Genomic DNA, 25,382 nt, shown 5'->3' with positions numbered 1-25,382 from the left:
GCAGGAGGAAAAACAGTCTGTCAGAAGTGGGATTCGAACCCACGCCCCCATTCGGGGACCAGAAACCTCTCCGCGAAGGAAGCTTCAGAAGACTTCAGCTTGAGTCTGGCGCCTTAGACCACTCGGCCATCCTGACAGCCCGAAGTCAAGTTCCCAAATGAGTAAAATCTGCAATTGTGCTGAAAGTGCACTCCCCATGAGCTGTTAAATTCTTTTGCAGTCTAGGGTTTATCCGAAAAAACGGGAATGTAAATCCTTAAAAATTAACTGAACCTTCTTTCTCAGTAGAGCCAGCAACTTTGACTGAACTCGCGAGGCTTTCCTCTCAGTCCGGGGTATAATTTGGCATTTCTCTCCTCTCCCTTCTTTCTGCCTTTCCCTGCAAGCCCCGGGGCACTGAGGCTCAAGGATCCTAACAACCCGGAACCGACCCCCGACTGGACAAGAGAGAACTCCCTTTATTCATTCCCAGAAAGGACACAGAGCGCGGGCTCTGTTCCCGAGAAGGTGCCTGGCAAACCAACCGAATTGGCGGGAGCTCAGCGGGGAAGAAGTGAGCGAGCCAGTGTAGACCTGGGGAGAAAACTGGCGAGTTAGTATAGACCAGAAAGGGGCATGGTGAGTGGGGTTTAGGGGCCTAGAGCATGAAGACTGGATGTGGATGTGAGTTGCAGAAAGTAGTAACCAAAAAGAAAAAAAGTTGATGAAGTGAAATTCATCAAAACTAAAAACTTCTGTTCATCAAAAACGCCGTTAAAGCTCTTTCTTCACGACTCATCTTCGCGGTAGCGGCAGTGGTGCCCACGGTTCAGTGGCCGACATGCAGTTCTGTGTCTTCGCCCAGGAGCTACACACCCTCGAGGTGACGGGCCAGGAGACGGTCGCCCAAATCAAGGCTCATGTAGCTTCCCTGGAGGGCATCGCTCAAGTCGTGCTCCTGGCAGGAGCATCCTCATCCTAGAGGATGAGGCTACCGTGGGTCAGTGTGGGGTGGAGGCTCTGAGCACTCTGGAAGTAGCCAGCCACGTGCTTAGAGGTGAAGTCCATGGTTCCCTGGCCGGTGCTGGGAAAGTAAGAGGTCAGACTCCCAAGGTGGCCAAACAGGAGAAAAAGAAGATGGGCCGGGCCAAGAGGTGTATGCAGTACAACTAGGGCTTTGTAAATATTGTGCTCACCTTTGGCATGAAGAAGGGCCCCAATACCAACGCTCAAGTCCTTTGTAATCCTGGCTTTCTCTAGTAAAGTCACTTAGCCCAATCAAACAACTACAACTACAACAACAAACACTGTTAAAAACGTGTACAGGAAAGGCCCTGTGAGAACACAGAGACAAGGTGGCTGTCTGCACGTCAAGGAGAAAGGCTTCAGGAGAAACCACCCCTGCTGACACCTTGACCTTGGACTTCCAGTCTCCAGAAAATATACTGAAAAAATTAATTTGTGTTGTTTGAGCCACACAGCCTGGTGTTTTGTTATGGCAGCCACAGCAGACTAATACAAACATCTTCCATGGTGGCTGAGGACTCTTAAGAGTCCAAGGCAAAAGATGTCAGTCCTCTTGTAGGCCAGGCCCAGCATCAGTGTAGAATCATTCTGCCATACTCTCTTGGTCAGAGCATTCTGGGCAAGTCCAGATTCAAGGCAAGAATAGGTTGTACCTCTCAATGATGCATGTCACATACATATGGAGAGGAAAGAAACTGATGGTGACCATGTTGGAAGTAGCTACCATCCCTGCCCCTACCTAGCCCCAGTGGCCTGTAAACTTCATAAGGGCAGGAAGCAGAGGGTATTTACCAGGCACCCTCTGCTCATATCAAAGTGCTGGTATTCAACGAAATCCCCCAAACTCTTGTTGTTTGAAATAATGGGTCAGATTAGCTTTTCCCCCCACTGTCTCCAAAGATTTTATCCTCAGGAAATGGAAGACAGTTAAATGTCGGTAAGCTAACTGCCAATTCAAAAAGAAATAATATTCAGGGAATTCCCTGGCAGTCCAGTGGTTAGGACTTGGTGCTTTCACTGCTGGGGCCCAGTTTGATCCCTGGTCTTGGAATTAAGATCCTGCAAGTTGCACGGTGCAGCCAAGAAAAAAAAAATTTAACGACTAAAGATAATCACATTTTTCAGCGACAGCATTACCTGAGTATGCCTTGAATTCTTCTATCCTGTATCATGTCTTAGATTGCTCTTTAATCTAGGACTCTTTACATTGGTCACTAAAGTAATAACCTACACCAGGGAATGTTGTTATGAGAATTAAACGAACTCAGCAATACTGGTATCTGATTAAAAAAAAAGTTATCTAGCAGACACCTGGGTCAGATAGAGAGGCCACTTACTGTAGTGGTTAGAGCTTAGACTCTGGAGTCAGTCTACCTGGATTCTAGTCTTGGCTCTGTCATTCACTGACTCTGTGACCTTAGACAATTTAGTTAACAATTTCCCCAGCCATAAAATAGAGATCATGATACTAGCACTACGTTGTAGGATCTAGAAGGATTTTGTGCTTTAATGAACAGAGCCCAGTATATACTAGCTTCTAAATAGATACTTATTAAATGAAACACCCATCTCTCCTTCTCCATCAACCTGAAAGAATAAAAGGAAGAATATGTGCAAATCAATTATTCTTAAAGTTTCCTGACTTTTCCCCCTCCTCTTTATTCTCAGTCCTCCTTTAGATCCATAGTAGTCCATTCTGAGAGTTTGCCCTATGGGTTCTGTTTCAGTGGGGTTGCTGGGAGATGGTCAGAAAACTACAAAGCCACACCTGTTCAGAAGGAGATCTCTTCCCAAAGTGCAAGCAAATTCCTCTCCTTTATCAGACGTCTTACTCTCTCTCTCTGCTTCCTGCTCACTTCATGACTGCACACCTCTTAATTTCTCTGTTTTAAGATGATTCTCTCCTCCTTGTCTGTTTCAGCTTCATTCTCCATAGAAATAGCTGAGAATGGCACTGAGTATCCTGATTTTTTTCCTGCTTACCTGCCCATTCCTGTGTTTCTATTAGCTCTTACCCCACTAATGTCCTCTTGTGTCATTATTGCAATAGCCCCCAAATCGGTCCTCCTGATTGGTATTGCCTTTACTATGGCTCGCACCATCAATACGTCACTCCTATGCTCACAAAGCTTCAATGGAACCTCCCTCCTATAAGGGTTCAGGACGCAGAGTCTGTCCTCCACAAGCAACTTTATTGCCATTGCTTTGTTTTCATGAATTTATCTAGCCAAATTTATCAGTACTGCCTGTCCAAATTTTCTTCCACGTAGTCACTCCTAAACTTATTCCAAAACAGATTCTCTCACAGCTTGTCAATATCCTCCCAATAGTTTACTTATTAATGTTCTTATAGGTGCCACAAAGGATTTGAGGTAGTTGAAAAGAGTATTAACCATACAATAAAGTATTAGAGTTTTAAACTTTGAAAGAAAAAAAATGTCAGAGAGCATATGCCTTGAGTTCTTTGCTTGTAACCCTTTGTAGTCTCTTGCCTAGCTCTCTATAACTACCCCTCCTTTTTTGGTAACTTTTAAATTATCTGTACTGTATTTTCTGCTAACAAAATAATATGTGCTTTTAGTAAAAATAAAATATGTATTGCAGAAATGTATAACCTAAAAAGTAGGGAATTCCCTGGTGGTCCATTGGTTAGGACTCCCTAAGATTCCACAAGACGCATGGCGCAGCCAAAAAAAAAAAAAACCTAGACAGTAAAAAAGTCACTCATAATCTATCCTCTCCTCCCAGTCTTTCCATCACACCACACACTTATTAGTTTTGTTTATATTCCTCTGGTATTGTTAAAGTATTTACATTAGTATATTATTATTTTACAAAAAATTTAATTTATTCTACATAATGTACTGCAACTTGTTTTAACATGACAACATAAGTTGGATATCTTTTCACATCAGTATACACATTTGTTAAAATCACATATAATGACAATAACATTGTAGTATGTACCATACTTTTCTTTTCATACTTTTTAAATTAATTTTTTTGACAATTTTTTTCTTTGCTGTTTTCTTTATAACAACTTTACATCTCACTCCTTGTTTTTCTCACATAGTCTCAACTAGACCAAAACCTAGATTTGAATAGTAAATATATTTTAAAATAGCAAGATAAATGCTGTCTTAGAATGGAAAATTTCAGAGGATGTGGATTGAACAGACCACTATCTCAAAATGAGATAACTCATGCTTTTTTTACTGTTAAAAGAAATTTCAGACCTTATTTATAAATGAGCCAATATTCCTCAAAATCAAAAAGTAAATTTCTGAAACTAAAGTCATTCTTCTGATCAAGCAAAACCATTTTAAAAGTTTAAAATTTAAAACAGAATATCCATTTCTCTGTGCAGAAAAAAGTGATTTAAATACTTGAGAATTCATTTGTGTCCTTATTTCTTAATTTAGTTTGTTTTGCATAATTAAGGCATGCACATGGTATAAACTTCAAAAGGTAGAAAAGATCCACCCACTTTTCACCCCAAAGCAGAAAGTCCTCCATATTACTGGGAGTCCTTTGATCACTTCTCTCCAGGGCTCTTTAATTGTGGATGTAGTGATACCCACCATTTTGCTTTCTGCATCCCCCTCCCCAGCCATCCATCATCTCCAAGTCAATGAGAGAGCAAAAAACAGCAAGACGCTGAAAAGGAAGGGAATATGGTGTTTCCTACTTTTTCTCCTTTCACAAGCTACCCTGAAATGCTCTTCCAAGCTGGGATAAAATGAATGACGAAGAGCAGGTTTTACTTATACTAATGATGAAATAAAATTCATATTTTATGGCAAGACAAGAAAAATTTAAACATAAAACTTTTCTTTGCCTGTTTGGGCTTCCTCCCTTCCCTTTAGTGTATATAGTGTGTCTGCATTAACCAGACCTCCTCGGGAGATAAGATTCCTTCTTAATCTTGTAAAGGCTCAAGATGACCCTCTACTCACTTTGTACATGCAGATCTGGATTATGTAAACTGTCAGTATATCATTTGATGTATAACTCTTTGTCTCAAAAATGTATATAACTGTACTTTGACCTCTAACCGTGGTCCTCAGAGCTTTCTGAGAGACTCTGGGGTTATAATCTTCAGGTTGGCTCAAATAAAATTTTCTATTGCTTTCTTAGATTGACTATTAATTTTTTGTCAATACTAAGTTTGAAACAGTTCTAATTTTTTTTTTTTCCTCACTATTGTGTCCTCTCCCATTGTGGAGCACAGGCTCCAGACGTGCAGGCTCAGCGGCCATGGCTCACGGGCCTAGCCACTCTGCGACATGTGGGATGCCGGACCAGGGCACGAACCCGTGTTCCCTACATCGGCAGGCGGACTCTCAACCACTGCGCCACCAGGGAAGCCCAGCAGGAGGATTCTTAATCACTGTGCCACCAGGGAAGTCCAATCAATCATCTTTGTACAGATGGGAGAGAAGAGTAGATGGTTCAAAGAGTATGTGCATTAAAATTGTTTTTTTAAGCTATTACTAAGTTGCTCTCAACAATGTTCTCCAAATTTACCCTCTCATGGTATACTGGAATGCCTATTTCCTCATGTTCTCATCAATACTGAGTATTGTTGAGCTTTTTAGTCTTTACTCATTTCATAAATTAAAAGCAACATCACATTAATTTATTAATAGTGAGTTAAACTTCTTTCCACATGTTTATTAACAACGTGTTCTTTCCCCCTGTGAAACGAGGCAGGACCTGTGGGGCCCTCCCTGGTACAAACCCTTCCTATGTCCATAGACTTCATTCAGCCTCCTTGAGCTTCCCTGAGTTCTAAAAAGCAGATTCAAACAGTTGCTAATCAGGGAAGGGAGGGAATGAAGAAGGAAAGGCAGAGCAGTCACGAAACAGTAGTGCACCTTTGGGGCAGGGTCCTGGTTCCTCCTCAAGGAATATACATGACAACATCTTTGAGTTCTTCTGCCAGAACTAAGGTCCTCACCCAGGTGGAGGGTGGTAACTTCAAGCTGAACACAAGATTTCTGGAGCACTGCCTGCCCTGTTACCTCGCCACCAACCAATCAGAAGAAAGTCACACACCCTGCAGGCCTCACCACAAATTTTGCCTATTAAAAACTTCTCCTCTGGGCTTCCCTGGTGGTGCAGTGGTTGAGAGTCCGCCTGCCGATGCAGGGGACACGGATTCGTGCCCCGGTCCGGGAGGATCCCACATGCCGCGAAGCGGCTGGGCCTGTGAACCATGGCCGTTGAGCCTGCGCGTCCGGAGCCTGTGCTCCGCAACGGGAGAGGCCACAACAGTGAGAGGCCCGCATACCGCAAAAAACAAAAAAACAAAAAACTTCTCCTCCAAAACCATTGGGGAGTTTAGGGGTTTTGAGCACGAGCCACCCGTTCTCCTTGCTTGGTCCTGCAATATAAACCTTTCTCTGCTCCAAACTCTGACATTTTGGTTTGTTTAGCCTCACTGTTTGTTGGGCACAGGAACTTGGGCTTGAGAACAAGATTTGGGTTTACTTCTTGGTTCCCAGTCTATTCTATTGATCTATCAGCTTATTCTTACTTTAATTATTGTAGCCTTATATTTTTCCTATTTTTTTATTTTTATATTTCCAGACTAACTTTAGCATCACTTGGTAAAGACAGATAAAAGAGGAGAGAGTGGAAGCAGAAATATCTTAGGTCTTATCAGGTTCTACTCAGTTTGGTGCGTGGAAGAAGAATGGTCCAAGGAGAAAGGGGTCAACAGTGTCAAATGCTTCATGAACATTAAGATAAAGGCTGAAGAGTATCCTCTGGATTTAGCCAATACTAACAGAAACTACTGGCACCCTGAGGGCAGATAGGTTGTGTTGATAGGGAATTTATTTTTAAATAGGTGGGAATTTATTTTAAAATAAAATACTTTATTAATAAAAATTGTGTTTATTAGTTAGGTTTAGTTTCTGTTGCATATGCAGACAATCCAAATAAGTGGCTTAAGCAGGACAGTTGCTTTAGTCTCTCTTACATATATAATTAGATGCAGGCACTGTGCAGTGAATAAGGACCCAGGCTTCTTTACCTTTTACTATATCATCTTAGTGCAGGCTTCCACCCTCAAGATTGTCTCATGGTTCAGGACAGCTGGTCAACCTCCTACCATCATGTGCACATTCCAGGCTGGAAGAATTAGGAAGGGGCAATGTTAAAAGAGTATACTTTCCAGCTGAGTAGTCTTCCTTTAAGAAGCTTTCTCAGAATGACCACCCAAAACCTTCCACATAGATATCACTAGCCACCCACAATCTCAGGGCCATGTTGAAGTACGAAAGCAGTGCTAGGTGAGTTGGTGTTCCTGAGCACATCCATAACCAGCTGGACAAGATTTCATACAGCAGAGCTGCCTTCATGAATATACCACAGTATTGGCAGTAAAAGCACCTGGGAAGTATCTTTCAGCTGGGCATATTGCTACCTGGAATAAAACTTTAAGGAAGGAGTGGAGATTGTCTATAAAGTAGTCAATGACAGTCCCTTCCATGTTGTGTTAAGGTTGAAAAGCACTTATTAAAATAAATAGCTGTACTAGAAGTCCCAAACTGGAGGTGAGGAAGTCAATTTCATCTTGCAGAGATGATTTTTACAATTTTTAGTTAGTTTCCAACACTTGAAAGTCAATCAATTTCACATAAATCTCTAGATTTCTGCTTTCTCTTGAAAATCAAAAATTTGGCAATATGCTGGGCTCACATTCTCAATGAGAAGTAGCTGCCTCACCTGTCCTCCAGTTATTCGCTGTCCCCATCTTTCCCTGTTGTGACCCTGGACTGGCCTGCTCATTTAAATTACCTTCTTGTCTCCAGTAGGCATTTGTGTTTGCACCCTCTACAAATGAATAACTGTGATAGAGATAAGAAGTATGCATAAAATGTGACAGTAGAATCATTAAGTTAATTGATTATTAGTCTAATAATTCAACAAGTGTTGAAGTCCTTTCATATGATTAAATCTATGTGCAAGGCGTAATGGAGATCATAGAAGGTCTGGAGAGAAGTCTCTGTCCTCATGGAGTTACTAAAGTATCTGATCTCAGTTTATTTATGTATACTTTATACTTGACATATAAAGTATGCTGGGCTATGTGAGAGCACACATCACTTCCTATTCTAAAAGTGTGCCCTGAATTAGAATCTTGACAGACATGTAAGAGTTATTGAAGTGTTATGTAAATAGGTTAGAGAAAAAGACTAGAAACAGGGAAACTGGTGGAATTGGTCACATTCAACCAGTTACTAACTCATTTAAAACACATTTGCAAACTGACATTGTTGAAATCATTTAGGTCAAAGTATAGTAATGTAAATTAAATTAACACAGGCAAGCCTGCCCAAATTCAATTAAATCTAGAGGAAGGACAATACTGAGAAAATAGCAAGGGAAACTAGGAAACACCAAGGTAGGGATGAGGGAACAAAGCAAAAGTTTTTTAAGTTTACTGGATAATGAAAAGACCCTGTGTCACCCACAGGATTACCAATCTCCCTATACTTCAGGAAGGAGCAAGCATGTTTAGGTTCTATTCAACACAGCTCTATGCAGGGGGTACTTTATTATTTTAATGGATAAACATACTTAGGGTTTAAAAAGTAAAAGTTGTAAGGAAGTCTCCCTCCTTGCTGGGGTATAATTATTCCGATTTTCCTCCCAGAGAGGAAACTGAAGCTCAGAATGGTAAACCACTTTGCTTAGGCACAATAGGAAGCAGCAGAACTGGGCTTGTCAGTTTCTGTCACAGAAATGTTGCCGCCTGATAATTAAGCCTTTCTTTTTCGAAACAGAATTGCGAGCGGAGCGCCTGTAAATGGGGTTTGTTTGATAAAGCTCCTCACAGGCCGGGTGGGGCTCAGTCTGCAACCCTTATCCCTCCGGCCTCCCGGGGAGGCCAGATGTCTCTTCTTACCACACCAACACAAAGCTAGCTTTCTCTCGCCTTTGCTGAGGCCTGGGCACCAGACAGGAAACCCAACAAAAGACCAGGGATCCAGGCCCAGGGCCGCGGAAGCTCGGCGGCGGGCCCGGAGCGTGCAGGCAGGGTATCCCCTGTCCCCGCCGCACCCCGCGGACACCGCCTGCCTCTGTGACCGGTATCCAAGGCTCCCGCGCCCGCGCGTTCCGCCCCAGGGCGGGTTGCGAGGCCTCCGCGGTCCTCTGCGGAGGAAATCATCCCGGCCTGAGTCCAGGAAATCTTGCCGTGCGCAGGAGGCCTGGGCCAAGCCCCGCCCCCGAGCCGCCCCTTCCGCTCGCGCCGGGGTGAGGTCTGCGGGGCTGCCGGGATCCGCTCGGACGCGGCCACGTTGTCCTGCGCCTTCTGAGCGCCTGGCTCTGCGAGTCCAACCGGCGGCGCCCGACCAGCTGCCCCCTCGCATAGCCGCTGGGCTAGGTGGGGTCGCAGTATCCCCACGCTCCCTCAGCCGGGCGCAGCGGCGCCGGGTTCCAGCGCGCGGGCGCGTCTGGGATCAGGGCCGGGGAGGGGCCGCCCTCCGTCAGCCGGGCTCGCCTCCCGGCGCCGCCCAGAAGCAGCGAACGGGAGGGAGCGCGGTTCAGCTGGGCTCTGCGCAGGGCTGGGCGCCGGGGCCCATGCCCGTGCGCCCCCGCGGGCCCGCGCCATGGCCTCCGGGAGCGTGGCCGAGTGCTTACAGCAGGAGACCACCTGCCCCGTGTGCCTGCAGTACTTTGTCGAGCCCATGATGCTCGACTGCGGCCACAACATCTGTTGCGCCTGCCTCGCCCGCTGCTGGGGCGCGGCGGAGACCAATGTGTCGTGCCCCCAGTGCCGGGAGACCTTCCCGCAGCGGCACATGCGGCCCAACCGGCACCTGGCCAACGTGACCCAGCTGGTGAAGCAGTTGCGCACCGAGCGGCCGTCGGGGCCCGGAGGCGAGATGGGCGTGTGCGAGAAACACCGCGAGCCCCTGAAGCTGTACTGCGAGGAGGACCAGATGCCCATCTGCGTGGTGTGCGACCGCTCCCGCGAGCACCGCGGCCACAGCGTGCTGCCGCTCGAGGAGGCGGTGGAGGGCTTCAAGGTGAGGGCCGGGCGTGCAGGGCGGGGAGGGGCCGGAGCGCGAGTCGGACAAAGGGAGGAGAGAGCCAAAGGGGCTTCCTTTTTTCCGCCTAGAAAATGGCTGAGCCGGACGTGTGGTTCACAGCCGTCATTTCCTCTCTGTCCGCTCCAGAGCCTCGGCACTCAGATTTGGGAGGAAAACCTGTAGCTGGTGAGGAAGCCAGAAGTCTCCCCACCCCCACTCTCATTTCCTTATGTGCCTCTATGTTTACCCGCTCACGGGCACATTATACATAAAGACGGCCCATGGAGACCCCTCTTGAAGGTATAAAAGATATGCGTAAAACCACGTCCACAACGACAAGCTTCAGAGACGCTCGCACTCCTGTCGGCTCCTAGATGATCTGAGACAAAACACAGTCGGACGTTAACTGGCTGTATACACATCAAGCAGAGGCCCATCACCTCTCCATTCCCCAGCACTTCCTTGTGCTCCGTCCTCTTCTAGAAGCTCACGGAAAAGAACGAGCTCCTTACTACCTAAGTCATTTAACCACCGTGAGACTCATAGGAGATAACACAGTTATGAAGATTGAGTGAAATAAAATGATGTGTGGATCCCCTTGTGAACTCTTGAACCAACAGACTGGCACAGCTAAACAATAACGTGGAAACAAAGTATTAAATATAAAACAGTTGTAAGGCAACATTCAAGGAGTGCATGATCTGTGTATTTGAGGACTGCAGGAATATGTACACAATTATGTACATGTTTAAATGTGAGTACATTCATGCAAAATTATTCACTTAACATTTATGGTGCTTTTAGAAATATTCTTTTACTCACACTGGTGATAACCCTCTAGTAGGTTGAGAAGGTGGTGTTTGCCCATGTCACACCAGAGGAAAATAAGAGAAGTTAAGTCCTTTTCTCAGTACGCGTCTGTGAAAGAGCGACAACTTAAAGCCTCCTAGTCCATTCACCTTTCCACTAAGCCATGCAGTATCCTTCCAAGGGCAGGTAGGTGACCCACCATTTAAGATACAAACTACCAAAGGAGAGGTCTGGTGACCCCTGTGCCCTGGTGATGACAGTATGGTCCAAGGATAGGCTCTAACCAGGAACTTGGCATCAGGAATGTGGGTTGCACGTGTGATAAGCAGAATAGCCATATTGATGCTATGGTCTGCCTAATCTTGAACTGCCCACCTGTTTTTGCTTTTCTTAGGAGCAAATCCAGAACCAGCTGGACCACCTAAAAAGAGTGAAAGACCTAAAGAAGAGGCGTCGGGCACAGGGGGAACAGGCACGAGCTGAGCTCTTGGTAAGGTTCTTTGGAATTCACAGGTAATATCAGTTCTGCCGGTCACTCTCTTTTTTTTGTGAGGCTGTTAAACTCCCCTTAACCTTGTGCACTCAAGTCGCCCAGAACTTCTAGGTGTGGGTGGAACAACCTTATATGGCAGTTGGGAATTCACCTGGAGAACCAAGGGATTCCCTCCCACATTTTTGGGGAAAGGATGGAATAGCTGAGTTTAGAACCCCTAGAGATCTGACCTATCAAAAGTTTAATCTGCTAGCTTTGTGCAGATCAAGGTTGATCCCTGACAAAGCTAATACAGGTGAAATTCTTGGGCACAGTTAGCCTCCTTTTGTACCATTCTGCAGACAGTTGCTGACAGTGGCTTTCTGTAAGCCCGCCTGTTGCTTCTTGCTGGAATGTTCCTTTTCTTGACAGTTCAGTTCTGAACTTTTCAGTTTGTTCCCTTCCCCTAGTCTCCCAAAGCCTTAGCAAGTGACTGATGTGCTGATTTGTGATAGGGATATTTGGGGGGGTTTGTTCTGGAAAAAAAACTTGAGACTTTTATAATATATACTTATATGTCTACCATCTAAGTGTTTAAGCATCTTTTGAACAATAAATAAAATATTACAAGTTCCCATCCATTAGAGGTATTTGCATCTGAAAAGCAAACTCTTAGACTAGTAGTGTCTAGCACCATCTCGTGAGAAATTTTGTCAGTCCTGGCCAGGGTGTAGTAAAGAACTTTTGGACTGGGAACTTATTCCCATGATGCCGTAAGATCTCACCACTTGTTCTGCTCACAAAATCCACTGAGACCTCAGCTCCCTTTGCTTGAAAATAGGTCTGATTGAAGGAGAATCTTCTAGTGAGCCTGAGTGGATTTAAATCATTAAGCACACCACTGTGTCCTCTGTGGGGGGGATTGTCAAAGGGGGGAAACAGCCCTTCTTTGAGAATCAGGGCACCTGGACATACTTCTTGGCTCTGTCAGTAGCCAATTGAATAGATGGAGAGAGTAATACAACCTCTCTAGGCCTCAGTTTCCTCATTTGTGAAATAGGTAGGTTGGACTAGACTTTTGGTTCTTCAGCGAGGTGAGTACTGCCCTCTCCTCCTCTCCGTGGTGTGTGGGTGTTTGGTTGGAGTGATTGGGGAGGGTTGGGCAAGGATGCTAAATGTCCTGCAATGCAAAGAACAGTCCCATGCAGGCAGAATTCTCCCCCTCCACCAGGGTGCCAATGGCATTCTCTTTGCAAAGCACTGAATTAGTTGAGCTTTAAAGACTCTTTCATTTCTAAGATTATATTGTATTGTTTATGCATTGAAAGACCTGTCCCGCTCAGAAGAAGTATAAGCTCATGAAAAGGATTTATAAACAAGGTGCGTGTGCATCACTGTTGCACAGTAAATAGTATACCTGAATGAAATGATGAGGTCTTGGAGTGGACAGCCAGGGGAGAAATATGAAGGGCTCTAGAAGTAGCCTTTCCTCTCTTCACTGCCCTTGCCTGTCATCCACACAGAGCCTGACCCAGATGGAGAGGGAGAAGATCGTTTGGGAGTTTGAGCAGCTGTATCATTCCTTGAAGGAGCATGAGTATCGCCTCCTGGCCCGTCTCGAGGAGCTAGACTTGGCCATCTACAACAGTATCAATGGTGCCATCACTCAGTTCTCTTGCAACATCTCCCACCTCAGCAACCTGATCGCCCAGCTGGAAGAGAAGCAGCAGCAGCCCACCAGGGAGCTCCTGCAGGTAAGGCTTAGCGCACCCTGCCGAGACAGCTCCTGCTAAAAGGTCTCCCTTCTCTCTTTGCCAAGCAGTATCCAGGACCCCCTACTGCCTTGCCAACTCTGTGGGAGTAGCAGGGGCTTGCCAAGCTCTATGTTGGGCATGTTGGAGGGGGAAATATACAATAGAGGACCTGGTTGACACAGCTTGGGTCAGTCAGTTGCACTGTCTCATGGAAAGGGCAAAAGGGAGGCCTAATGCCCAGGCCTGTCCTTCACTGATAAGTGGTCTGATCACAGGCTCTCGACCTCTCTGGGCCTCAGTGACCTCATTTACTCATTATGTAATGAGGGGTTTGGCCCACATGTCATTTAAAGACCCTCCTCACCCCAGTTATCCTGTAATTTTAACAGGTATGTGTGCATTACCACAGCCACAAAACAAAGAAACGCTTGAGTGGGAGTGGTCAGCCCAAGCAGTCTTGTGATTTAATCTTGGTAGTGCAGGTGATAAAGCTGCAATACACACAACCCAGGAAGACCACTGGAAATGAGCTGATGATGCCTGACTGTCATTTGTTCATTCAATGCAGATGAATTGTCTATTCTGGGTCAGGCACTAGTCTAGGCACCGGAATTAAGTGGTGAATAAGCTCTCCTGAAATTTAAATTCTAATGTTGAGATCATATGATCTCAAGTGAGCAAACAAGTATCATTGGTGTTGATAAATACCATTAAAAAGGGGCTGATAGGATAGGGTTAGGGTTAGCAAATTATGGCCCGCCACCTGTTTTTGTATGTTCTGCAAGCTAAGTACACTTTTTACAGTTTTGAATGGATGGGAAAAAATCAGAAGGATGTTATTTCATGATATGTGAAATTATATAAAATTTGAATTTCATTATCCATACTTTTTATTGGAACATAACCATGCCCATTCATTTACGTATTGTCTGTCGCAGCAGAGTTGAGCAGTTGTGACAGAGACTGTATGGCCTTTTCCTTAGAAGAAGTTCACTGACTCCTGCTTTAGATTAAAACGGAAGTCTTAATCTTGAGCTTTAACTAACACCAATATTTAATTGCCAGGGAGAGAAGGAAGAGCTTACAAAGGGAACAGTTGACCAGAGAATGTGGCCAGGGAGGAAGAATGTTTCAGGAAGGAGGGAGTGGACAACAGAATCTAATGCAGTTGAGGTGAAATAATATAAGGGCTGAGATCCATTTGGTTTAAAAACATGGGCATCACTGATAATCTTGATAATCATCATTATCATCTCAATGATTTTCATCTCAGATAATCATTGATATTCTGCCACAGTGGAATAATTTGGTCAGGAGCCACATGAGGGAGAGTTGTGGTGACAGAGGGTGAATGGAAACTGGAAGAGTAAATGACTATTTCAAGAAGTAAGACTGTGAAGGAGATATTAAAAAAAAATACTCGGAGATGAGGTAGGATTGTGGGGCTTTATGGGGAGGGGATGCTTAAAGAAACTAGCTAAAAATATTATAAAAGAAAATGTGGAAAGGAGCACCTATGTTGTAAGGATTCAGGTGAAGAAAATCACTGAAGCTATAAGGATGAACTAATCACTAATGTGCTGTTTCTGAGAAGGCAGAAGGGAAAGGTAACTAAAGCATATGTGTGGGACTTAGTTTTGGAAGATACTCTGTTGTATGGGAAGAAAGGACGGTGGAGGCAGGTAGATGCAGGCAGGTTGTGCACTTTGATAGCTAAAACCCGTTGGCTTTTCTTTTTTTTTAATAAATTTTATTTATTTATTTTGGCTGCATTTGTGTTTCCATTGCTGCGTGAGGGCTTTCTCTAGTTGCAGTGAGTGGGGGTTACTCTTCGTTGTGGTGCACGGGCTTCTCATTGTGGTGGCTTCTCTTTGTTGCAGAGCATGGGCTCTAGGTACATGGCTTCAGTAGCTGTGGCTCGTGGGCTGTAGAGCACAGGCTCAGTAGTTGTGGCGCACAGGCTTAGTTGCTCCGTGGCCTGTGGGATCTTCCCGGACCAGGGCTCGAAGCCATGTTCCCTGCATTGGCAGGTGGATTCTTAACCACTGTGCGACCAGTGAAGTCCCTATCATCGAGTTTTGATTTCACGGTCCATGTGTTCAAAAATACTCTCACAAATACCTTCTACCTTAAAAAAATGGGCAAACCCATAAAGATACATAGCAAATTAGTGGTTGCCACTGGGTAGAAAGGAATGAAGAGTGACTGTTTAATGGGTACGAGGTCTCCTTTCAAGGCAATGAAAGTGTTCTGGAATTACATAGCTGTGATGGTTGCACAACACTGAGTTTACTAAATGTACTAAGTTGTACACTTTGAGATGATTAAAATGGTGAATTTAGGTTATGTATATTTTATCACAATCAAAAAACAAAAAAAACCAACAAAACAAAACCCTCAAATCTTGCAAAGCCCTAATCCTGGATGAGCCCAACTACCTTCTCTCCCTATGCCTGGCACCAGAGCAGTCACAGTCTGAAAAAGCAGGGACAAGAAAAAGGTCACACAACTGGGCAGACGAGTCCCAGTATAAACTGACGTTCACTGACCAAGTAATTCTAATACATCTCACAAACCAGATGGCTTTCCCATACTCTGAAACAATAATTTCAGAACCTTCCCACATTCTCCAAAGCTCATATTTTCTCTAACCCCTGCTCAATGGGAGCAGACAGTCCTGCTTTGCTAACTTCAAAAGAGAATAAGAGCCAACGGGGACTTCCCTGGTGGCGCAGTGGTTAATCCGCCTTCCAATGGCGGGCTCTAGTTGTGGCTCACGGGCTCTAGAGCACAGGCTCAGTAGTTGTGGTGCCCGGGCACCAGAGTAGCCCCCGCTCGCCACTACTAAAGAAAGCCCGCGCGCAGCAAAGACCCAACACAGCCAAAAATAAATAATAAATAAATAAATGAAGTAAAAAAAAAAAAAAAGATAGTACACTTTAGTTTAATCATGACAGCAATATCTGGGAAACCCAAATGGAGAGATATTCTATAAAATAATTAGCCAGCGTTAAGGCAATGTGTCACAAAAGCCACTCCAGACTATAGACACATGTCATCATAAAAATGCAATGAACGATCCTAGATTACCTGAGTGGGGAGGGGAGGGGAGTAGCTGTAAAGAATATTAATAAGACAATTAAATTAGGTTATGGACTGTCGATTATACAAATGTATCAATATTCAGCTTCCTGAGTTTGATAACTGTACTATAGTTATATAAGAAAATGTACTTGCTCTTAGGAGGTACAGAATCATAAAGGGGTAAAGGGATATAATATAAACAATGACCTCTCAAACGATTCTAAAGATAAATATGTCTGGGAAAAAGAGTATACAGGAGCTCTTTGTACTAGCAGCTTTTCTGTGTACTTGAAATGATTTCACAGTAATAAGTCAAAGAAATCAAGCTAGACAGGCAGGCAGTTGTGGTCCAAGGGTGGGATGCTTGAGTCAGTAAATTTGAAATCTTGAGATCCTTGACCAGTGTGCAGGAGGAGAGCGCAGGAAGTGCTAGAATAGCGAATAGTGTGCATCCCAGTTCCCTCTGCCCAGTTTTTAGCTCCTGGACTGTGAGTTGTGCTCCTTGTCTCCCTGGTTTCTCCCAGGAGAGCCACCCCATAGTTGGGTTTTCAACAAACATCTGTGAGAGAAAATGGAAGTTAGGAATGATTTCTTATGCTTATCCTTTTCCTTTCTCTTACAGGACATCGGAGACACGTTGAACAGGTACAGTTTTCTCTCTCCCCTGTGCTAAATCAAGCCTGAAAAGATTTTCCCTCATACTTAGAAATTCTGGAAGGAGCCCAGAGCCTGAGGATATCTTACCAAGTTGACACATGTCCCGCCTGTCCCTGAACCGAGTCACTAGTGTGCAAAGAACTAGATGGAGTGCAGCTCTTCTCAGTAAAACTCAGGAATTATTGACAAATTATGAGGGTAAGGGGTGGAGTAGGGGGTCCATTTGGGAGGTTGCTGGCGGTTTATGAGGACACTTCTATGGAGAGGGTAGAGACTTACAGGGACTTGGGCAAAGTGCAAGGGTATTTTATAGTTTTTGTTTCCTAAACATTTCAGAATCCTTTCTTTTTTGTTATCTCTGTCTCTCTGTGTCTCTGTTTCTGACTCTCTCTTTTTTCTGTAATGGGGAAAATATGGTCTAAGAAAAGTGAGACCAGCTCAGTTATATAATGAGTGATGAGTTACCTGGATTCTGGCTCCTGTTCTCATTATTTCTCTACTGTTATCATCAGATGGAAAGTGAGGAAGAGCTACCTGGGAATTGGGACATGACCGAGCAGGAGAAGCCCAGAATGTGCAAGAAGCCAAGATTAAATTATGTTTTCAGGGTTGGATGGCAAGGACAAATGGGATAGGCCTTAGGGGCATAATGTTTGGTACCTACTGGGGCGGAGCCTGACTTTGAGGGAACTGAACTTTGAAGCTAATAAAAACCCTGAAGGGTGAAAACCCTCCAGAGGAAATGCAGCTTGATTATGCGGGAGCATTGGAGGAGATATGGGGGGGGTGGCACATAGATGGGGTAGGATGGCTGCGAGGGCTATGTGGACAGAACTGTTGATAGAACTGAGCTTTTTGAGGGCTGCTGAGATGGGATGCTGATGAGCTGGAACTCGTACTAGTCCCTGCCAAGTGACCCCAACAAATACTCCCTTCACTTTTACTACTATGTTTACTTTTTGGTACCAGTCTAGCTCTGAACTAACAGGGAGATAGATCCTTTAGATTCTAGCATTTTGGGACGTTAAGGTCTGGGTTTGGCTCTCTGAGTTAGGAAACCCAAAATTTCATTGGCTTAAGGCTTAAACATAATTTTAAAATTTTGTCACCATTAAAAAACGTGCAAGTAGGTAGCCCAGGGCTGGTTTGGTGGCTCCAGTGATCATTAGACTCTGAGGTTTCTTTCCATTTACCCTTCTGCCATCTGTAAGATACAGTCCTCATTCTTACAGTCCAAGATAGTTCCTAGAATGCTAACCAGCAGGAAGAAGATAAGTCACATCACATACCTTTTTATTTTATTATTTTATATAACCAGAAACCTTTTTTTAAAAAAATAATAAATTTATTTATTTATTTTTGGCTGCATTGGGTCTTTGTTGCTGTGCGCGGGCTTTCTCTAGTTGCGGCGAGCAGGGGCTACTCTTTGTTGTGGTGCACGGGCTTCTCATTGTGGTGGCTCCTCTTGTTGCAGAGCACGGGATCTAGGCACGCGGGCTTCAGTAGTTGCAGCACATGCGCGCAGTAGTTGTGGCTCACGGGCTCTAGAGTGCAGGCTCAGTAGTTGTGGCGCATGGGCTTAGTTGCTCCGTGGCATGTGGGATCTTTCCGGACCAGGGCTCGACCGCATGTCCCCTAGCAGTGGCAGGTGGATTCTTAACCGCTGAGCCGCCAGGGAAGCCCCACATTCCTTTTTAAGCAGACTTCTCAAATTGCCACAAGATACTTCTTACCTCTCATTGGCCAGAACTCAGTCACAAGGTCAAATTTAGACCAGTCAGGCATGAACCCAGTAAAATTTGGAAGATGGGAGAAGGCATATTGGGTGGGCAACTAGCAGTCAGTCTTTGCCATAGACCCCTTGAGGGGGGTGGTGGGTAACTGGGTATTGTCCAGAGAGTACCTGTCTGTCTGAAGATGTCATTCTCGCCATATTTGGGAACCTGAGGATTATGGGTCATTGCCCACCACAAATATCAAGGACTTTATCATGGAATCTAGTGCTTTCTGGCAAGGTCAGGCTTATATTCAGTTTAATTCAGTACATCTTTGAGGACATGCCATGTGAAAAGCCAGAAGCTAGTACTGTGGGGGAATAAGAAGGTGAATAAGATGTCTCTCCTATTCTGGTCCAGAGGATCATAGTCTAGAAGGAGAATAGGAAAAAGGCTAGAGTGGCTGCTTTTAAAGACTGTCCACCTGTGTTGGCCAGTTTAGCCCAGGTTTGTCCTGGACCCTGAAAGGTTGTGGAGTTGGGGGAGGGATTCACTTGTTTTTTTGTTTTTGTTTTTTTTTTTTAAACTTAGGGCTGAAAGAATCAGGATCCCTGAACCCTGGATCACACCTCCAGATCTGCAAGAGAAAATCCACATTTTTGCCCAGAAGTGTCTGTTCTTGACTGAGAGTCTAAAGCAGTTCACAGGTAATGTAAGAAGAGGGATCCATGAGGGTTTATGCTCTCAATAACTATATTGCCTGAGAGGATGTATTTTCCAGCCCGATAATGGGATGCAAACTAAACATCTTCTTTTCTCCCCTTAGAAAAAATGCAGTCAGATATGGAGAAAATCCAAGGTAAATTTATCTACTTAATGGGCTTTTGACGTTGAAGTTTCCTGGGAAGATGAACATCTGCACTAAAGTGTGGGAAAATGGGAAATGCGCGATACCCGCTGGCCGGCCTCCCCTGATATTTTACATCTTCCTTTTTGCTTTGTTAATTTTTTCAATTAATAGCCTCTTCAATTTGAAGCCTGTTAACTATATGCACTCATTTCTTAATCTACATTAGTGGAGGAGAAGAATATGCAATCCAATAATTAATCCAGAACTAGTTTGATTATTTAAAATTATTTTTAATTGAGATAGAGAATCAACAGAAACTATCCTAGCTACATTTCATTTGAGCTAGTATTTGTAGTTACAATTTATGGAGTTTCTGCTGCATGTGGGCACTGGTGCTGACCAGGACAGGAGGAATCAAGCCGCACTGATTGAGGCAGAACCTCGAGGGAGGTGGTTAGGAACAGGGATTCAGGAGTCCGGCTGCCTGGGTCCTGCACCCAACTCTGCCACTTGATAAGGATTCTACACTATAATTTCCTCATCTGTAAAAACGAGGAGGATAGTAGCTCTTACCTCACAAGGTAGTAAGGATTAAGTTAAATTAGTTACCATTTCTAAAGCCTTTTAGAATGGAGCCTGACACGTAATAAACCCTACATTTATGTTTATTAAATAAAACGTTCAAGGTATTTAAGGGATTCTCTTCCTAATACAAAATTTGCTGCTCGTGATCACATAGGAGCATACGGCACATATGACTGTATACTAAATGTTAAAATTCTAGGGCTTCCCTGGTGGCGCAGTGGTTGAGAGTCCGCCTGCCGATACAGGGGACACGGGTTCGTGCCCCGGTCCGGGAAGATCCCACATGCCGCAGAGAGGCTAGGCTCGTGAGCCATGGCCACTGAGCCTGCGCGTCTGGAGCCTGTGCTCTGCAACGGGAGAGGCCACAACAGTGAGAGGCCCGCATACCGCAAAAAAAAAAAAAATAAATAAAATAAATGTTAAAATTCTAGGCAGCCTGGTAGAATCTGAAATCCTTATATGTAGGTAATCCCTTTTCTCATTTAGTACAAATTACAAATCCCCATAATTCTGATAATTTCCTGTATATGCTAAAACTTTATTTGCATTGTATCTTTTCAGATACATACTTTTTTCACATCTAGCAATGTAGACTTAGGGAATGCTCACAAGCAAAACAGGGAGAAACTCCACTTAATACCAGAAGCTCAGACATGACGTTCCTTGATCTGACTCTCATTTATTTTTCCTACTCTTCTCCTGTCACTTAAAAGGCTCACTGAGAGCGTATCTGTGAAAATGCTTTTTCAACTGTGAAAGCATTTTACTGCAAATGGTCTTGTTTGCTCCAGCTTGGTAGTGGATGTCACTTGAACCACTCATCCCCTAGAACAGGTTGCTTATGAAAGCCAACAGTTATGTATGATGCGGACTTAGAACCTCCATCTCCCCCTGCAGAGCCAGCTGGCCCACTGGAGGGTGGAATCCTTAATCTTGGCTCAGTTTGGCCCCATATGCTACCAATCTCGGGCATGTGGTTATCCTTCTGCCCAAAGTTTCCAATCCCTCTTCCCTTTGAGCTCGAGGCTGGAAGATGGAGTCATACACTGTATGAAGAAATCAGTGCATGACTGACAACAGGGGTTCTGGGGTGTCTAATGGAAACCATTGCTTTATGATGACTCTAACCAAAGCTCTGTCTCTTAGGTATTTCCTGGAGATATTCAGATGACTTCTGTAACTTCTTTTCTCTTTTGTTTTTTAGAATTGAGAGAGGCCCAGTTATACTCAGGTGGGTGATAGGAGACAAAACCATTTGGAAAAAGGAGTAAAAATCCTTATCAACGTAACTACTATTGTGAATGATTTTGGAAAGTGCCTAAATTAGGATCCTTTAGGTTACATGTATGAAAAATGATAATAATCACAAAAATACATCAGTTGTTTCTATGTGTTTATAATATCTTTGCCTCCTAAAATGCCTCAGAGCTGAAGCCATGGACCTTTGAATAGGAGGAAATCAAACTCAGGTGCTATGAAGGATTATAGAGGTGAAACTACAGTTTCCAAAGAGTAGGGCACTGCCACTGCTAGTACACTGGTATGCTGCTCTACCCACTTAGCCTTGGGCAGTGTGTGGTTTACAAAAGGCAGTCATCCTTACAAAGCTACTGAGCTCACCTCTTATTCTGAGTGCTAGGGACAGTCTAAGAGGAATCTGCTGTCATCCCTTCTCTGTGCCTCAGAGCAAGAGTTGAAACTCTCCCTCTCCTTGACCATCACCTTCACCTCAGGTTCAGAGACACTGGGTAAATCTATGACCTCATAGGTACTCAGAACTGAGGTTTGTACTTTCCAGTCACAGGACCGCCTTCTGTTCCATGAGATCCTCCTCATGAACAGAGGGACTCTACATACAACGGGTCTTCTTTCATTGATATCCCCTGGCTGTAATCCATATTTAATTCTTTCAACAAGTACTAATTGAATACTCGGCTTATGTCTTACATTTCCTAATGTTGCGCAGGGTACTGTAGAGGGAACAAAAGAGCATAAGACACTGACCTATCCTTGGAGTTAAATGTCTAGTTGGAAGTATGAGGTATACCCATGACATGAGGGAAAAAATGGGCAACTGTTGTGAACAGATTTTTGAACCAGAAACCAAGCCTCTGGGGTTCTTGGTCACCTCCACCAGTTGCCTGCCATCAACCTTTTGTGGGTATCAGTCAACCTAGCTGAGCTTTGGTTCAGAGAGAGAATGTTTGGGAATCTTCCTCCTGAACCAGGTATGAAGAGCAAACGAGAGGATATATGCCAGTGATTTTAAAACAGGAAACCACCACGTGATTGTAAGATGCATGTGGGACTAGTGTATCCGATGTAATGTGAACATTCGTATGTTTCACAGATCTGTTGATATTTGGTTGTAGAGTGCTGTACCACACCCTGTCTATCTAAATTCTGTATTCTGTGAAACTTCTGGTCCCCAAGACTTAGATTAAGGGATTGGACGTACATGTAAGAAAACCTCAAATTCAGCTTAATAATGGGTATTGTGGTTTAAGATGTGAAAAAGCAAAGGAGGTAAAAATTTCAGTACTTTCAATATATCCTAGCTAAAAGAAGTAACTAGCTAATCCAAACAGTAATTTTTGGAATGTCAATTTCAGGGTGTAATTGAGTGTAAGATGAATGTGCCTTTGTTGGAGAGCTCATATTCTCTTCTTAGGGGGTAGGAGAAAAGCTGGGTGTTCAGAGTGGGCTTTCCTGGCGCTCGGCTGACCTTCCTCTGCCCTTCTGTTCCTCTGCAGTGGATGTGACTCTGGATCCAGACACGGCCTACCCCAGCCTGATCCTCTCTGATAACCTGCGACAAGTGCGGTACAGTTACCTCCAGCAGGACCTGCCTGACAACCCTGAGCGGTTCAATCTGTTTCCCTGTGTCTTGGGCTCTCCATGCTTCATCGCTGGGAGACATTATTGGGAGGTAGAGGTGGGAGATAAAGCCAAGTGGACCATAGGTGTCTGTGAAGACTCAGTGTGCAGAAAAGGCGGAGTAACCTCGGCCCCCCAGAATGGATTCTGGGCAGTGTCCTTGTGGTATGGGAAAGAGTACTGGGCTCTTACCTCCCCAATGACTGCCCTCCCCCTGCGGACCCCTCTCCAACGGGTGGGGATTTTCTTGGACTATGATGCTGGCGAGGTCTCCTTCTACAATGTGACAGAGAGGTGTCACACCTTTACTTTCTCTCATGCTACCTTCTGTGGGCCTGTCCGGCCCTACTTCAGTCTGAGTTACTCGGGAGGGAAGAGCGCAGCTCCTCTGATCATCTGCCCCATGAGTGGGATCGATGGGTTTTCTGGCCATGTTGGGAATCATGGTCATTCCATGGAGACCTCCCCTTGAGGAGGTGAACTCAGGCCAAAAGGGCCATTGACCATACTCCTACCCCAGGCATAAGGCATCCTGTTGCCTTGACACTTCCTGCCCATCACAGCTGGATGTCCTTACCACTTTCCGAGCCCTGCAGTGCAAGACGGGATGTCCATGTTCTCTGCCATCCCCTCCCTTCCCACGAAAATTGTGAGATGTAATGAGAAGTATTAAGATTGCCCAGAAATAAAAACCACATGTCCGCCTCCAGTGTTCCACACTTCTTGGTCTTACACATTACTGGAGGGGATCAAGAATATGGATAACCTTGGGTTCGGAGAGCCATTCAAGGTATGTAACACCTTGGCTCAGCCCCACATAGTGATCGTGGGTATTTGCTGTCATTTCTGAACTAGGGCTTCTTTCTAAGAACCTAGAGCTGGACTAGAAAGTCCTGTCAGCATGGCTCCCTTTTGTCCCAGTTTTTCCTCCTGGGAATAGTACCTCTACCCCTGATTCCCAATTGGCCGTAGTTTTATTAACTCCATTGAAGAGGTCTATATGTGTTTTGATTAGTTACCGTTATTTTACAATAATGGTGGGAAATGGTCCCACCTCTGTTATGAGATAATGTTCTAATCAATGTGCTCTTTTCTGTCTTTTTGAGGGCTTTGTCAGCTCCCTTCATTCTAATGAAAAGTGTATCCTGGTGCTGGATGCACGTCATCCAGGATAATTTTCTGCCCAGCACCATCCATTGTTCCTACATCCCCTCGCACTCACATTTGTGGACTGATGGTCAGTCATACACTATCCCTGGAAGGATTCCGGGGCAGTATGCCAGGGATTCATTGACTTTTGTCTCCTTTTCTCCCATCTCCTTTGAGGGATGGGGGGATTTACCTTTCTAATATGTGTACCATCAAGGGGCACTTCCATCCCCATGGCCATTGGATCACGAGGTGTTCTGAGGTCAGAAGACCAAGGCAGATCACTTTGAACAAAAGCTCCCACAGTGGCTCTAAGTCCTGCTTCTCTTTGGGTACATGCTCCTCTGTTTGAAAATAAAGTGAGTATGGATGTTGTTTACACTGTTGTTGTCTTCTGGGTCTTGGTAGGATTGGGTTCATATGGGTCCAGAATCCCATTCTGGCCAATATTTTACTTCCAACTGGATGATAAAAACAGTACCATGTTACTACTTTCTAATGGTGCTGGGAAAGTAGTGTTGGACATCCACAGCCTACAGCTTTGTTAATCCTGTCACTTCACTGGGAAAGTGTTCTTTCAAGTCCTTTTTTATAACAGTGGGGTAATACAGCAATGCTTGGTGTAGATCAAAGAGCCCAGAACTTGCTTCCCAACTCAGAAGCAGCAGCCTAAGCCCTTGGGGACATGGAGGTCACCACGTCCTAAGGAGGAAAGATAGGCTGAGAGAACAGCTCCTTTCCAGGGTATTTGGATCTTTCCTGCTTCTGGACATGGCCTCAGAAGACAAGATTTTGTGGTCTTACTTAGTCCTGTACCCAGCATTGTGGTTCATGGCTGAAGATCATGAGTTGGTGGTATGTCCTAATTCATTCATTTATTCATCAGGTTTTAAGAGAGATAACCAGGAGCTAAAGAGAGGGGCCTCCATGAGGCTAGGTTAGCTTTGGCTGAATGCTCTCAATAGATATAAATACATATGATAACATATATTATGTATGTATATAAAATACTACACAGATACAGAGCAGTGCTTAGCACATAATATGAAGTGCTTTATGCACAAGGGCTTATTTAATGCTCATAACAACCCTGCAAAGTGGGTACTATTGCCTTTATTTTATACAAGGAAACTGAAGCACAGAGAGGGTAGTAATTTATCCAAGGTGCACAGCTAGGAAGCAGCAGGGCCAGAATTCATACTGAGGTGGAACACATGACCATATACCTCATATCCTGCCTCGCAATATCTATGGATTATGCTTTTCCACATGGGAAGGCAGAGCAGAAACTGAAGGCTTGGAGTGCCAGTCTGTTGACCTGGGATGTTAACAATAACTCTTGTCTACTCTAGACTCAGGATTTGCGACTGGAAAACT

General features: G+C 44.5%; 1 protein-coding gene, 1 non-coding gene and 1 pseudogene across 2 annotated transcripts; 2 read left to right on the top strand and 1 right to left on the bottom strand.

The window, feature by feature from the left end:
• Positions 1-18: 18 nt before the first annotated feature.
• TRNAL-CAA (transfer RNA leucine (anticodon CAA)) lies at positions 19-136 on the bottom strand. Its single transcript has 2 exons — positions 99-136; positions 19-64 (listed from the first exon to the last, which is right to left on the bottom strand). It is a non-coding gene; the product is annotated as a tRNA-Leu (tRNA).
• A 684-nt stretch (positions 137-820) lies between these two features.
• On the top strand, positions 821-1,239 carry LOC132497852 (ubiquitin-like FUBI-ribosomal protein eS30 fusion protein; annotated as a pseudogene).
• An 8,107-nt stretch (positions 1,240-9,346) lies between these two features.
• On the top strand, positions 9,347-24,384 carry LOC132497335 (zinc finger protein RFP). The gene is made up of 8 exons (XM_060110446.1): positions 9,347-10,049; positions 11,257-11,352; positions 12,858-13,088; positions 16,795-16,817; positions 19,136-19,251; positions 19,371-19,403; positions 21,184-21,210; positions 22,733-24,384. Exons 1-8 carry the CDS (start codon positions 9,630-9,632, stop codon positions 23,326-23,328), a joined length of 1,542 nt encoding a protein of 513 aa, XP_059966429.1. The 5' UTR covers positions 9,347-9,629; the 3' UTR covers positions 23,329-24,384.
• The last annotated feature ends 998 nt before the right edge of the window (positions 24,385-25,382 follow it).

The sequence above is a fragment of the Mesoplodon densirostris genome, chromosome 10, assembly GCF_025265405.1.
Source record: "Mesoplodon densirostris isolate mMesDen1 chromosome 10, mMesDen1 primary haplotype, whole genome shotgun sequence".
Taxonomy (NCBI): domain Eukaryota; kingdom Metazoa; phylum Chordata; class Mammalia; order Artiodactyla; family Ziphiidae; genus Mesoplodon; species Mesoplodon densirostris.
Note: the sequence above shows the minus strand (reverse complement) of the source record. Positions and strands in the feature narration are given on the sequence as shown.

Coding starts and splice junctions, on each gene's coding strand:
- LOC132497335 (XM_060110446.1), top strand. CDS start 9,630: ATGGCCTCCGGGAGCGTGGCCGAGTGCTTACAGCAGGAGACCACCTGC. Junction 19,252..19,370: donor GAGTCTAAAGCAGTTCACAG/GTAATGTAAGAA, acceptor TTCTCCCCTTAG/AAAAAATGCAGTCAGATATG. Junction 21,211..22,732: donor AGAGGCCCAGTTATACTCAG/GTGGGTGATAGG, acceptor GTTCCTCTGCAG/TGGATGTGACTCTGGATCCA.